This window comes from Ranitomeya imitator, chromosome 1 (genome assembly GCF_032444005.1).
Source record: "Ranitomeya imitator isolate aRanImi1 chromosome 1, aRanImi1.pri, whole genome shotgun sequence".
Lineage (NCBI taxonomy): Eukaryota > Metazoa > Chordata > Amphibia > Anura > Dendrobatidae > Ranitomeya > Ranitomeya imitator.
In genome coordinates, this window is record NC_091282.1 from 1,150,348,176 (window position 1) to 1,150,363,420 (window position 15,245).

Consider the following 15,245-nt stretch of genomic DNA (forward strand, 5'->3'; position numbering starts at 1 on the left):
GGATTCTGAGATCACCACTGTTCTTCGCACAGCAATGCTCCTGCAAGAAAGAGCAAACTGTTGAGAACATATAAGAGCTCAGACACTGCTGCCTGTACAATCCTGCATGAGCTGTGTGCTTCTGCTCAGAGACATGAGTATTGGATCAGAACCTCAGGAACCTGACAGCCCATCTACAGGGACTTCAAAATAGCCCAAAACATCTGAAAGTTGAGTTACACTTTAAAGGACTACTTCTTGAAGCCTTAAAGTTTGCATATGCCTTGTTCAGAGAGGTCTGCGGAGCATCATGACACTGATTCATAGAACACAAAAGAGAAAATACTTGTGGTATTTATCACTTTTCCAGCTCTTCTACTAGGAGTAACAGTTCCGGTACTTTGTGTGCTGATCATCCACATTTGCTATAAAAGCCTGTAACGTCACAAGACTATCCCATATTAATGTTGCTCTAACTTAGCCAACAATTTGCCCAGTTTTTGCCTAGGCACATAGGGCATTCTGAAAAGGAAGTTTATTATTGGCGGTGAAGGAAGATAAATCCAGGTTGAATTAATCCCTTCACGACATGCCCCATACTAATACGGGGCATGTCATGTCTCCCCCTTTGATGTGGGCTCTGGCGCTGAGCCCACATCAAAGTCGCAACATGTCAGCTTTTATGTACAGCTGACATGTGTGCGCAATAGCAGCAGATGGAATCGCGATCCACCTGCCGCTATTAACCTGTTAAATGCCGCTGTCAAACGCTGACAGCGGCATTTAACTACCGCTTTTGGCTGGAAATGAGCGCATCGTTGACCCCATCACATGATCGGGGGTCAGCGATGTATCAGGACAGTAACCATAGAGGTCCTCGAGACCTCTATGGTTACTGATGCCAGCTAGCTGTGAGCGCCACCCTGTGGTCGGCGCTCATAGCAAGCCTTCAAATCAGTTACATAGCAGCGATCCGAGTTCAGAATCACCTGATCTATTAATAAAAAAAGCATTAACCTGATTGCTAAACAGCATAGCGACAAAAAAATTTGAAATGCCAGAATAACGTTTTTTTGGTCGCAGCGACATTGCATTAAAATGCAATAACGGACGATCAAAAGAGCATATGTGCACAAAAGTGGTATCATTAAAAACGTCAGCTCGACATGCAAAAAATAAGCCCCCACACGACCCCAGATCATGAAAAATGGAGACGCTATGGGTATCGGAAAATGGTGCAATTTTTCCTTTTTTTTAGCAAAGTTTTGAAAATTTTTTCACCACTTAGATAAAAAATAACCTAGAAATGTTTGGTGTCTATGAACTCATAATGACCTGGAGAATCATAATGACAGGTCAGTTTTTAGCAAAAAAGCCAAACAAAAAACAAGTGTGGGATTGCACTTTTTTTGCAATTTCACCACACATAGAATTTTTTGTTCCTGTTTTCTAGTACAAGACATGGTAAAACCAATGGTGTCGTTCAAAAGTACAACTCGTTCCGCAAAAAATAAGCCCTAACATGACCATATTGACGTAAAAATAAAAAAGTTATGGCTCTGGGAAGGAGGGGAGCGAAAAACGAAAACTCTAAAACGAAAAAGGGCCGCAACGTGAAGGGGTTAAAACATGAAGGTGAGGTAGGTGGTTTCTTAGTGTACCACTAAATAGAGGGAGCATAATGAATAAAAAAAAACATAGGGTGTAACTTATCAAAAAAATGTTGCCAGAAAACTGTAGTGAAACATTTGCAAATGTGACACTTGCTGTTCTTATTTGAGCTCCAAGAACTTTTGAAAAAGTGTGGAGCTCAGCAGAAGTTACATGGCCTTTAATGAGTTTTCCATTCTTCTGATGAAAGTCTGCAGTTGCTGCATGCTATCGGGATTCTCCAGTGTTGCATGCATCAGCGGGTGACACGTGACCGCTAGTATGCGATTTGCTTACTTTCAGCCTCATTCCAACTAGATCTGCTCTTCCTCACTCAATTCACTTGTAGTGAGTGAGGCAGAGTGCATCTAGTCGGGATGTGACCGCATGTATGCAAATCCCTTACTGATTGTCCATTCTCACTGCAAGCACCGGAGAATTCTGACAGCATGTGGTGCATGGATTCAAAAGACGGCGGTCACATAGAGTGACTTCACACTTTCATCCCAAGCATGGACAACCTCTTTAACCCCTTCACCACTTGCAATTTTCCATTTTTGCGCTTTCATTTTCATTATTTCTCGTTACGCCTTTTACTTATCAGCATAATTCATTTTATATTTCAATAGTCTGCTTTCTTCTGAACACAGCAATACCAAATATGTGAATTTTTTTATTTATTTTAAATGGGACAAAAGGGGGGTGATTTGAACTTTTATATTTTTTACATTTGTTTAATAGTTTTAAAAACTTGTTTGTACTTTTCACTTGTTTCAATAATTTCCTTAGGAGACTTGAAGCTGTGTTCTTCTTATCACTTGAGCTACACATAGCAGGGCATCAGGCCTGCTATGAGTAGCCGAATTGATCATCTACTACAAGCACCCACCATGGGGCAGCGCTCATAGCAAACCATCAATGACAACCACAGGGGTGTCCTGCAGACCCCGGGTTGTCATGCCAACTCTTTGACGCTCCGCGATTATGTGACAGGGACTTTGATGGGCGGGGCTTGAGATGCCTTTCCTACGCGTGTATGTTAAATCCCGATGTCAGAGATTGACAGCAATATTTAACATGTCAACAGCCGCGAGTAGATCGTGATTCCACTGGGAGTTTTTAGGGGCACATGACAGCTGATCAGATCAGTTGTCATGTGTCTGAAAATATGCGGGCTCTGCACTGGAGCTCACATCAAGGTGAGGGAGGTGACCTATGACACATAGGTACATCATAGGTAGTAAAGGGGTGAAAGGGAATCTGTCAGTAGGATTAACCCTATTAAGCCATCTATATGGGCATACAGATTATAAGAAGCTGAATAAAATGATACCTTGGTATGTGCGATCCAATTTCTTATTCCAGAGGTATCCATGGTTTTCTAAATGTACCATCACACTCAGCGACGCTGCAGCGATATAGACAACGAGCCAATCACTGCAGCGTCGCTGATTAGGTCACTGTAGAGACGTCAAACATGGCAACACCAGAACGATGCAGGAGTGATCCAGTGACGTACTTATCGTTCTTGCTGGTTGTTAGCTCCATGTAAAAACATTGCAGGCATCGTTGCTTTTGCTGTCAAACATGACGAATCAGCCGACCTGATGACCAAATAAAGTTCCGGACTTCTAGCTCCGACCAGCGATGGCACAGCAGGATCCTGATCGCTGCTGCGTGTCAAACACAACGAGATCGCTATCCAGGACCTGCAACATCACGGATCATTGTCGTTCTCGTTGTAAAGTTGCTCAGTGTGAAGGTACCTTTATGTGGCTGTTAAGATCTATGAGCTGGACATTCATTTGCATGAGAATCTGCCTCCAGAGCTTATTTTTGATAAAATGAGGTGTCACCAGTGTGAAACATGTAACACACCGTTACATATAAGCAAAATGTGGATTTCTCTGGAAAAACACATTATATCTCAGATATCAAAGTATCATTTTATTCATCTTCCTATGTCCTACATACCCACATGGATGGCTTAGAAGGGTTAATCCTACTGACAGATTCCCTTTAAGTGTACCGGCAAGTTCATTATAATTTGTGCGGTAACGGTAGCATAATTTTTTCCCAAAATGTACTCCAATCTATGTAAAAGTACATTTCTATCTCTAGCACATGACAGGTTAATGGTGCAATTAATTTACAACATTTTTATCCAAAAGATTGTGGATCAAGACCCATAGACAAAAATACCAGTCTTGTTTAATCTGCCCCATAGTGTCTTTATATACGGGAAGAAGAGACTGGAGTGGAGGGAAATGGGGGTATAAATTATAACTAAGGACACCAAGGATTGGTTGTAAAGGGGGATTAACAAAGTGATTTGTACAGTGAAAAGTGATTGTCCACCCAGAAGATATTAGGTTCATTTCAGGGACCAAGAGAAGTTGGAGACACTTAGAAAACATTGCCTAGGCATCAAGAAAGTTAATGTACCATTATGGCAGCCTTATTACTGCTTCATACTAAATGGAGCTATAATACAACCATTGGCATAAGACCTTAGATTTTAAAAGCTATATTTGCTGCTGTGCTAGATAAAGAATATTGCTTGTATGAATCTGTTCACTGACTGTTATAAAGCATTCACAATTTTGAGAATGGCTTGTACAAAATATCTATATTTAATTTCATCTTTTATATATACGCAAAGCATGAATCTGTTTTTCCGTCTTAATTTTTCCAACGTGCAGGACATTATATATCCATGGACATACAATACTGGATTTCATGGTCTGGCATTGTGCAATTGAAAAAGCAGCAGGTACAGATGGCAAGGCACTACAGGATCAGCAGCTCTGCAAAAACAACATTCCTATTATTGTGAACAGCTGTATGGCATTTGTTACACAGTATGGTGAGTATTACAGACTTTATGCTCAGCAGATTGTTTCTAAATGATATTAGTTATTTGCGAGACTGCTAGAGCCGGTATATTTTCAATACACGTATATCAATTAAATGAAAAAAAAAGTCAGTATGGAGAAACTTGTTGTTTTCTGAGTAATTAGAAGCAACCTTCTGGTCTCGGATCTGCACTGCTGATGTTTGCCGGAACAGGTTGGCACAATAACCGTGAGACCAGAATGTGTAACTTGTCTAACAAGAGTTATTTACAGGCTTTTATCCCCATATACCCTGCAATATTATGCGCTGAGGGACAGCTTAGTAATTTCATTATTCTATCAGACAACATCTTATATTTACACAGAACAAAAAAAGCTACATTCAGTGGCTTATCTGTAAGATGTTGTGGGACCCATACGACATAAATGGGACTGCTGCCATCTGCTCTAAAATTGTGTGTTCTCACAGATAAAAAAAAAGCAAAATAAAATTCTCATGTGATGATGTCTGGGCAGACCCATGTATATTCTGTCGTAATCACTGGCGTACCACTAATAGTGGCAGACAAAGAGGTAGCTATAGAGTCCGTGAAATTGGGTGCTGGAACCAAATGTCTGGTATCCAGGTACAGACTGGGGCTGAAATTCAGCCCTGGGCCATATGAAATCACACAGGCCCATGTTGTCCCCGTCCCCATGAACCAGATGGGATATATTACTAATATTACCCTGGATGGAGGAAAGGAAGATTTACTACAAGACCAATATTTCTAATGACACCCATGGCCTGCTGGGTAAGTGACGGAGTCAGCGACTTTGTGCACCATCATAACTCTTAACAGTATGGAGATCTTGAGAATGGCGATTCTGCTAATATCATAGCAGACAAGGCAGCCCATGACCAGACAGGCCCTTCTGGCATTTGCCAGAATTGCCAGATGGCCAGTCTGGCCCTGCTGGTATCTCTGCTTCAACAGTATTTGTATCCTCAAGATATGGACACAGCTTTGTGCTCCATCATTCACCCTGTGCATTTGAGTCTCAGGACAGCAGGCACAATGGTATCACAAGATTGCGCCTGTGGAGCCTCAGTCCACACACAGCACATGCTGGACCAGCACATTGAGACAATGGGTCTAAATATTTTTTTTTCTGTCACTATTTGTAGAAAAAACTGTAGGCTTGATAATGTACGTTGGGGAACTGTGGGGCATCATATTTTGGAGCATTCACTGTCGGCCACCTGCATAAAAGGTGAAATCTGCACTGAAAATCATGAATTGATATGTTGCATTTGTTAAAATATACACCACCAGTCAATTTATACCATGATGTCTTTTTTTGCACAGCTTGAGAATGAGTATCCCTGACACTATAATTTGCTATGAGTTTTTCTGCCAGGAGCAAACTGGAAAGAAATTCCTCATGGTGTCTGGCCCAAATGACCATATGTATGATTTACTGTAGTGTTAAGAAAAGTTTGTGCATATATAAACTGTCTAAAAGAACAACTGTCTTTTTTTACATATAGTAACCAACCACAGGACAGCTTTAATTTATTTTATCATGATCTTGAAAAAGAAAGCTAGGCTGAGTTTAGTGACATGGGAAATATACTCAGTTTTCATTCTAAGCAGTTTCTACCCTTTTAACCCCTTTACCCCCAATTTTGGTTTGCATGTTAATGACCGGGCCAATTTTTACAATTTTGACCATTGTTCCTTTGAGAGGTAATAACTCTGGAATGCTTTAAAGTATCCCGGTGATCCTGAGAATGTTCTCTCGTAACATATTGTACTTCATGATTGTGAAAAAAAATGGAAATTTGACAAAAACTTTGAAATTTTACCACTTTGAATTTTCATTCCCTTAAGGCCGGCCTCACACTCAGTGTATAAAAATACGGTCCGTATTTTACGGCCGTAATACGCCACAAAATTCCAAAAATGGTGATCCGTTTGTAATCTGTAGGCAAGGTGTGGTCGCGTATTTTGCGCATGTAATGTTGCGTATGTAATCCGTATGCCCACCGTAATGCGTATTTTTCACGCAACCTGACAAAATGGACATTTAACGGTTTTGGAGGCTGAAATTGATTTAAATCACCATAATCAACCCCCATAAGTGACCCCATTTTATGAACTACACCTCTCAATGAATTCATCTAGGGGTGCAGTGATCATATTGACAACATGGGTGTGTCACAGAATTTTATAACATTGGGCAGTGAAGAAAAAATAACTACATGGTTAGATGAAAGCTATGACTGGGCAGTTAACTTACAGGGTTACAGTCTGTTTAGAAAGGATCGTAAAAATCGGAGAGGAGGAGGGGTTTGTCTCTATGTAAAGTCTTGTCTAAAGTCCACTTTAAGGGAGGATATTAGCGAAGGAAATGAGGATGTCGAGTCCATATGGGTCGAAATTCATGGAGGGAAAAATGGTAACAAAATTCTCATTGGGGTCTGTTACAAACCCCCAAATATAACAGAAACCATGGAAAGTCTACTTCTAAAGCAGATAGATGAAGCTGCAACCCATAATGAGGTCCTGGTTATGGGGGACTTTAACTACCCGGATATTAACTGGGAAACAGAAACCTGTGAAACCCATAAAGGCAACAGGTTTCTGCTAATAACCAAGAAAAATTATCTTTCACAATTGGTGCAGAATCCAACCAGAGGAGCAGCACTTTTAGACCTAATACTATCTAATAGACCTGACAGAATAACAAATCTGCAGGTGGTCGGGCATCTAGGAAATAGCGACCACAATATTGTACAGTTTCACCTGTCTTTCACTAGGGAGACTTGTCAGGGAGTCACAAAAACACTGAACTTTAGGAAGGCAAAGTTTGACCAGCTTAGAGATGCCCTTAATCTGGTAGACTGGGACAATATCCTCAGAAATAAGAATACAGATAATAAATGGGAAATGTTTAAGAACATCCTAAATAGGCAGTGTAAGCGGTTTATACCTTGTGGGAATAAAAGGACTAGAAATAGGAAAAACCCAATGTGGCTAAACAAAGAAGTAAGACAGGCAATTAACAGTAAAAAGAAAGCATTTGCACTACTAAAGCAGGATGGCACCATTGAAGCTCTAAAAAACTATAGGGAGAAAAATACTTTATCTAAAAAACTAGTTAAAGCTGCCAAAAAGGAAACAGAGAAGCACATTGCTAAGGAGAGTAAAACTAATCCCAAACTGTTCTTCAACTATATCAATAGTAAAAGAATAAAAACTGAAAATGTAGGCCCCTTAAAAAATAGTGAGGAAAGAATGGTTGTAGATGACGAGGAAAAAGCTAACATATTAAACACCTTCTTCTCCACGGTATTCACGGTGGAAAATGAAATGCTAGGTGAAATCCCAAGAAACAATGAAAACCCTATATTAAGGGTCACCAAGCTAACCCAAGAAGAGGTGCGAAACCGGCTAAATAAGATTAAAATAGATAAATCTCCGGGTCCGGATGGCATACACCCACGAGTACTAAGAGAACTAAGTAATGTAATAGATAAACCATTATTTCTTATTTTTAGGGACTCTATAGCGACAGGGTCTGTTCCGCAGGATTGGCGCATAGCAAATGTGGTGCCAATATTCAAAAAGGGCTCTAAAAGTGAACCTGGAAATTATAGGCCAGTAAGTCTAACCTCTATTGTTGGTAAAATATTTGAAGGGTTTCTGAGGGATGTTATTCTGGATTATCTCAATGAGAATAACTGTTTAACTCCATATCAGCATGGGTTTATGAGAAATCGCTCCTGTCAAACCAATCTAATCAGTTTTTATGAAGAGGTAAGCTATAGGCTGGACCACGGTGAGTCATTGGACGTGGTATATCTCGATTTTTCCAAAGCGTTTGATACCGTGCCGCACAAGAGGTTGGTACACAAAATGAGAATGCTTGGTCTGGGGGAAATTGTGTGTAATTGGGTTAGTAACTGGCTTAGTGATAGAAAGCAGAGAGTGGTTATAAATGGTATAGTCTCTAACTGGGTCGCTGTGACCAGTGGGGTACCGCAGGGGTCAGTATTGGGACCTGTTCTCTTCAACATATTCATTAATGATCTGGTAGAAGGTTTACACAGTAAAATATCGACATTTGCAGATGATACAAAACTATGTAAAGCAGTTAATACAAGAGAAGATAGTATTCTGCTACAGATGGATCTGGATAAGTTGGAAACTTGGGCTGAAAGGTGGCAGATGAGGTTTAACAATGATAAATGTAAGGTTATACACATGGGAAGAAGGAATCAATGTCACGATTACACACTGAATGGGAAACCACTGGGTAAATCTGACAGGGAGAAGGACTTGGGGATCCTAGTTAATGATAAACTTACCTGGAGCAGCCAGTGCCAGGCAGCAGCTGCCAAGGCAAACAGGATCATGGGGTGCATTAAAAGAGGTCTGGATACACATGATGAGAGCATTATACTGCCTCTGTACAAATCCCTAGTTAGACCGCACATGGAGTACTGTGTCCAGTTTTGGGCACCGGTGCTCAGGAAGGATATAATGGAACTATAGAGAGTACAAAGGAGGGCAACAAAATTAATAAAGGGGATGGGAGAACTACAATACGCAGATAGATTAGCGAAATTAGGATTATTTAGTCTAGAAAAAAGACGACTGAGGGGCGATCTAATAACCATGTATAAGTATATAAGGGGACAATACAAATATCTCGCTGAGGATCTGTTTATACCAAGGAAGGTGACGGGCACAAGAGGGCATTCTTTGCGTCTGGAGGAGAGAAGGTTTTTCCACCAACATAGAAGAGGATTCTTTACTGTTAGGGCAGTGAGAATCTGGAATTGCTTGCCTGAGGAGGTGGTGATGGCGAACTCAGTCGAGGGGTTCAAGAGAGGCCTGGATGTCTTCCTGGAGCAGAACAATATTGTATCATACAATTAGGTTCTGTAGAAGGACGTAGATCTGGGGATTTATTATGATGGAATATAGGCTGAACTGGATGGACAAATGTCTTTTTTCGGCCTTACTAACTATGTTACTATGTTACTATGTTACATTTTTTCCACCCAAATTTTGCTTTAGCGAAATATTTTACATTTTCACACAAAAGTGGGTAAAAATGGTGCCAAATTTGTCCCACAATTTCTACTGAACGTGGCAATACCCCATATGCGGCTGTGCAGTACCACTTAGGCATATGGAGAGCCTCAGGAGTGGAGCTCTATTTGCCTATTCAAGTGAATGGGTCTGTGCACAAAAATAAAAAAAATAACAATATCTCTCACCTCTCAGTTGTTCTGTCCAACGCTGTAATTCATGTCTGGGGATAATTAGTTTTCATCCTGGACAGTGCCAAGATGCGACGCTGGTGAATGAGCCACTGGGAATGCAATGATAGTGACTGGGGGTGACATAATAGAGTTTACCTCCATCACTGAGGCTCCGTTCCCAGCTGGGCTGAACTGCAGTGAGGCCCTCATCATCTCCAGCCTCGATTACTGCAACACCCTCCTCTGTGGCCTCCCCGCTAACTCTCTTGAACCATTCCAGTCTGTCCTCAACTCTGCTGCCCAGCTAACCCACCTCTCTCCTTGCTATTCCCCTGTTTTTCCCCTCTGCAAATTCTTCCACTGGCTCCCAATTCCCCAACGAATCCAGTTCAAACTACTAACACTGATCTACAAATTCATCCACAACATGTCCCCTCCCTATATCTCTGAACTAATCTACCAATATCTTCCCTCAAGTAATCTTCGATCCTCCCAAGGCCTCCTACTCTCCGCCACACTTTTTCGTTCCTCACACAACTGCCTCCAAGATTTCTCACAAATATCCCACATCCACTGGAATTCATTCAACGCCTCAACATGTCCAATTATTATTTGACTTCTCTTCAAATTGGTCCGAAAACAGACCACAATGCAAGGACTGACTGCAAGTGTCCCAAACTAAGCATGAGAGCTTTATATACAGTGCCTTGCAAAAGTATTCGGCCACCTGGAACTTTTCAACCTGTTCCCACATATCATGCTTCAAACAAAGATACCAAATGTAAATTTTTGGTGAAAAATCAACAACAAGTGGAACACAATTGTGAAGTTGAACGAAATTTATTGGTTATTTTAAATTTTTGTGGAAATTTAAAAACTGAAAAATAGGGTGTGAAATATTATTCGTCCCTTTAACTTAATACTTTGTTGCACTACCTTTTGCTGCGATTACAGCTGCAAGTCACTTGGGGTATGTCTCTATCAGTTTTGTGCATCAAGAGACTGAAATTCTTGCCCATTCTTCCTTGGCAAACAGCTCGAGCTCAGTGAGGTTTGATGGAGATCGTTTGTGAACAGCAGTTTTCAGTTCTTTCCACAGATTCTCGATTGGATTGAGGTCTGGACTTTGAATTGGCCATTCTAACACCTACTTTTATTTGTGAACCATTCCATTGTACATTTTGCTTTATGTTTGGGATCATTGTCTTGTTGGAAGACAAATCTCCGTCCCAGTCTCAAGTCTTTTGCTGACTCCAACAGGTTTTCTTCAAGAATGGTCCTGTACTTGGTCCACCCATCTTCCCATCAATTTTAACCAACTTCCCTGTCCCTGCTGAAGAAAAGCAGGCCCAAACCATGATGCTGCCACTACCATGTTTGACAGTGGGGATGGTGTGTTCAGAGTGATGAGCTGTGTTGCCTTTACACCAAACATATCGTTTGACATTGTTGCCAAAAAGTTTGATTTTGGTTTCATCTGACCTGAGCACTTTCTCCCACATGTTTGGTGTGTCTCCCAGGTGGCTTGTTGCCAACTTTAAACAACACTTTTTATGGATATCTTTGAGAAATGGCTTTCTTCTTGCTACTCTTCCATAAAGGCCAGATTTGTGCAGTGTACGACTGATTGTTGTCCTATGGACAGACTGTCCCACCTCAGCTGTAGATCTCTGCAGTTCATCCAGAGTGATCATGAGCCTCTTGGCTGCATCTCTGATCAGTCTTATAATTGTTTGAGATGAAAGTTTAGCGGAACGGCCGGGTCTTGGTAGATTTGCAGTGGTATGATACTCCTTTCATTTCAATATGATCACTTGCACACTGCTACTTGGGATGTTTAAAGTTTTGGAAATCATTTTGTATCCAAATCCGGCTTTAAACTTCTCCACAACAGTATCATGGACCTGCCTGTTGTGTTCCTTGTTCTTCATGATGCTCTCTGTGCTTCAAACAGAACCCTGAGACTATCACAGAGCAGGTGCATTTATACGGAGACTTGGTTACACACAGGTGGATTATATTTATCATCATTAGGCATTTAGGACACCATTGGATCATTCAGAGATCCACAATGAACGTCTGGAGTGAGTTTGCTGCACTGAAAGTAAAGGGGCCAAATAATATTGCGCACCCCACTTTTCAGTTTTTGAATTTCCACAAAAATTTAAAATAACCAATAAATTTTGATCAACTTCACAATTGTGTTCCACTTGTTGTTGATTCTTCACCAAAAAATTACATTTGGTATCTTTATGTTTGAAGCATGATATGTGGGAAAAGGTTGAAAAGTTCAAGGGGGCCATATACTTTCTCAAGGCACTGTATATCCATGAAGCTGTCATGCTCATGTGGGGAGACCTGCAGACAGTATGTGCATTGTGTTTCGATCTAATACCATTTTGCACAGATGTTTGAATGAGAACTCTGTAGCATATCTTTTGCAATTTGGACAAATCTTTTGATTTTTTTTAATTGCTGTAAATACTTTCACAGATTTTGTCATTTTTTTCTATGCCCCTTCTATATATTTTTCACTGTCTAGAAAGTGAATTTGTGGAAAGAAAAAAGTGGAAAATTCTATGCTGCTTGTAGATAGTAACAAAACCAAGTCCACACTAAGTATGACAACACAGCATTTATTCTTATTTATGAAAGACGTATATTTCAGTAGATCAAGAAACATAGATTATGAATTATGAATCTGAATGCTGACTATTTAATTGATGTTTGTGAACTGTTGAATTACTTTTTATATCAGCTCCTACAGGTTATTGTCTGCAATTTTTGGAGGACAGCGACGCAGGGTCATTGAACAGTCGATGTTTGCTAATATGTTGATTGCTCATTGCCCATGTAGCTTGTTGACCTGCCAAACAGTGGAGGAAAAACTATGCAGATTGGTTAAATATTTAAACAATGAGAGTTATTCTTATCCCATCCTCCTCCATGACCTGAGGATAATGACCTCAACCACAGATGTGGAAATAAAAAGGATCTCTATCCTTCTGCAAAGAGACTCTACAGAACAACAGCCAAGTGACCATGGCTCCATCAAGAGGATAGATCTGCTCCACTTACCATCACTTAACCCATGGAGACATTTGGGGCAGCCAGGCTGGGACCCTCTGGTCATATAGCACCATGGATATATTGAGGGAAGCCAGTTGGGGATCGTCCAGTCACCAGGCCCCATGGAGATGTTTGGAGAGGTCAGGTTGGGACCCCCCGGTCACCTGGCCATGTGTCTCATTGGACTGTCAGCTTCCTAAGCTTGTCGTTACTTCCTCTCTGTCGGTGCCTGCCAAAGCGGGGTGACACTGGAGGGGGTAGATGTCCCTGGAAGCCCAGAAGTTGCAGCTGCTTTAATCCAGGCGAGTCAGCGGAAGGGTGAGACTCTGTAATTTGCACCCTCTTGGATATTTGCTTTCTTTATATTTTGCTACCCATTTCAAAGTACTATACTTCTTCCTAAGGACAAAAAACAATGATATAGTGTGGACCTGGATTTGTTACCATCTACCATCCACTTTTTCCTTTCCACATATTGCTACTTGGTCTTTGGACCTGCTGCAGCTAGGATTATATGCTATTTTTAAATGTTATGTGAACACAACATTATCAGATAAGCATAACCTTTAATAATTTTATCTATCTTAACCAGATGGGACCCTATTGCACTTTTGTGACTTTCACTTTTTGGAAATCGAATTTAACAGTTTATTGAATTTGTTGCCTAAACCCAATGTAAATACAATAAACATTTTATATGGTCCCTAGTAAGTCTCCAGGATATTTTTTATATATTTGCTTAATCTACATTCATGCTAAAGTAGTAATTTAAGATCTCAACTGCTTTTTTTATTTTTATTTTTTTATTTTGGCAAGCCAAGGCTTAAGAATAATTTCCACCGAGTATAACTTACAAGGGAACATTTACATTCTTCATACAACGTTTTAATATACATTATTATAATTTGCTCAGACATGTTTATTTTCATGTCCCTTTCTATTAAGGTTTAGGAAGCAAATCTCTGTATCTGAAGAACGGAAATCCACTTAAAGTAAGAGAGTTGTTAGAAGATTTTAAAAAGGACGCACGAAGCATTAAACTAAAAGTCGGAAGACATCAGCTGGAAGACGTGACTGATGTCCTGAAATCTTTCTTATATGAAATAGATGATGCACTTCTGACAAAAGAACTTTATCCATATTGGATCTCTGCCCTAGGTAATGACACTGTGTTCCAGAAATAGCTGTTTCATTATTCATTTGAACGAATGCATCTACTAAGTAAAAGATGTTTATTTAAGTGAAAGATTTTTTGCTTAAACTCCCCTGAGACAGCAAACATAATGCTATTAGAGTAAGCTTCCTATGCTGGAAAATTAGAATGAAGCATCTTGCTGTCAGCACATACAGTACCTTCAACCTACCACTTTACAGAAAGCTGATAATATAAGCAACATATGTTATCAGATACAAACCGTTGCATTAGGCGCTTCTGTTTCCTCTTGTTATGTTTTTAAAAGAATTTCTTCTGTGCAGATTCTTGGTCGATGAACATATGATCACTCCATCATACGCGCTACATTTCATTGCCATTTTAAACTAGTACATCCAACCCTGGAGGCTTTTTAGATACTGCAGAATGTCTTGAACAGCACCTACAGACAGGTTAGGCTGGCCTCAGGCCTTTTTTTTCCAGGTCAGGTTTAAAAGAACCTCTGTCTTGGTATAGGATTATATAGCAATTTATTATTTCAAATTTCTGCATTGACATAAATGAAATATATTTTCATTGTAAGCTTTTTGAAACACATTATTCTGGACTGTCATAGTGGCACAATAAAGAGACATTGCTAATCACATAGCTTTACATCAATTTTTACAATTGCTCGTACTATGCTAAATGTAAAAAAATCAATTATTCCAAAGTAGAATTTGGCATGTGAATGCAATGTGATGAATGTACTGACAACCATTTTACATAGGTTAGCGTGTTCTTAGAATGGTTAAAACCGGTAGAATGGAAACATTCAGGTGAAAAGGTTAAAAAGAGCAATAGGATTGGCTTACTCTCAACTTTTAAGAATATAAATATACTAAAGAATATTCAACTGCTAGCTAAAAGTATTTGTGTAAAGCCCAATTATTGCTTATTACATTCAATAAAGGTAAGAGAATTTTAATGGGGCATTTTTGATAAATCTATTCTTGAAGTTTTATGCTCAAGTGCAGCAGGTTGAGCACTTCACTCCTTAGCTCTGCTGTTCTTCTCTGCCACCCTGACAATATTTAGTTGTTGATTACTCTGTCACTCTTCTCCCAGTGACATTTCTCCACTTTACTGGTTCAATCATTGCATGGGTATTTTTATCTGAAAGGCTGGGGCTTGCGCTATGAGCTCCTGATGATATTCTAAGATCAATGTACCAGCTCATGCAATGACATCATAAGCTATTTTTGCAGGCGCTATCATTGCAATAAACCTAGGTTATGTTGAC

General features: G+C 40.0%; 1 protein-coding gene across 3 annotated transcripts in view; it reads left to right on the forward strand.

Moving 5' to 3' along the window:
• ARAP2 (ArfGAP with RhoGAP domain, ankyrin repeat and PH domain 2) overlaps window positions 1–15,245 on the forward strand; it is a 598,685-nt gene that overhangs the window by 380,421 nt on the left and 203,019 nt on the right. For all 3 annotated transcript variants that reach the window (XM_069744626.1, XM_069744628.1, XM_069744627.1), the window contains exons 20-21: window positions 4,332–4,495; window positions 13,756–13,968. In XM_069744626.1, coding sequence (XP_069600727.1) covers window positions 4,332–4,495; window positions 13,756–13,968 — 377 coding nt within the window. The remainder of the gene's footprint in view (window positions 1–4,331; window positions 4,496–13,755; window positions 13,969–15,245) is intronic.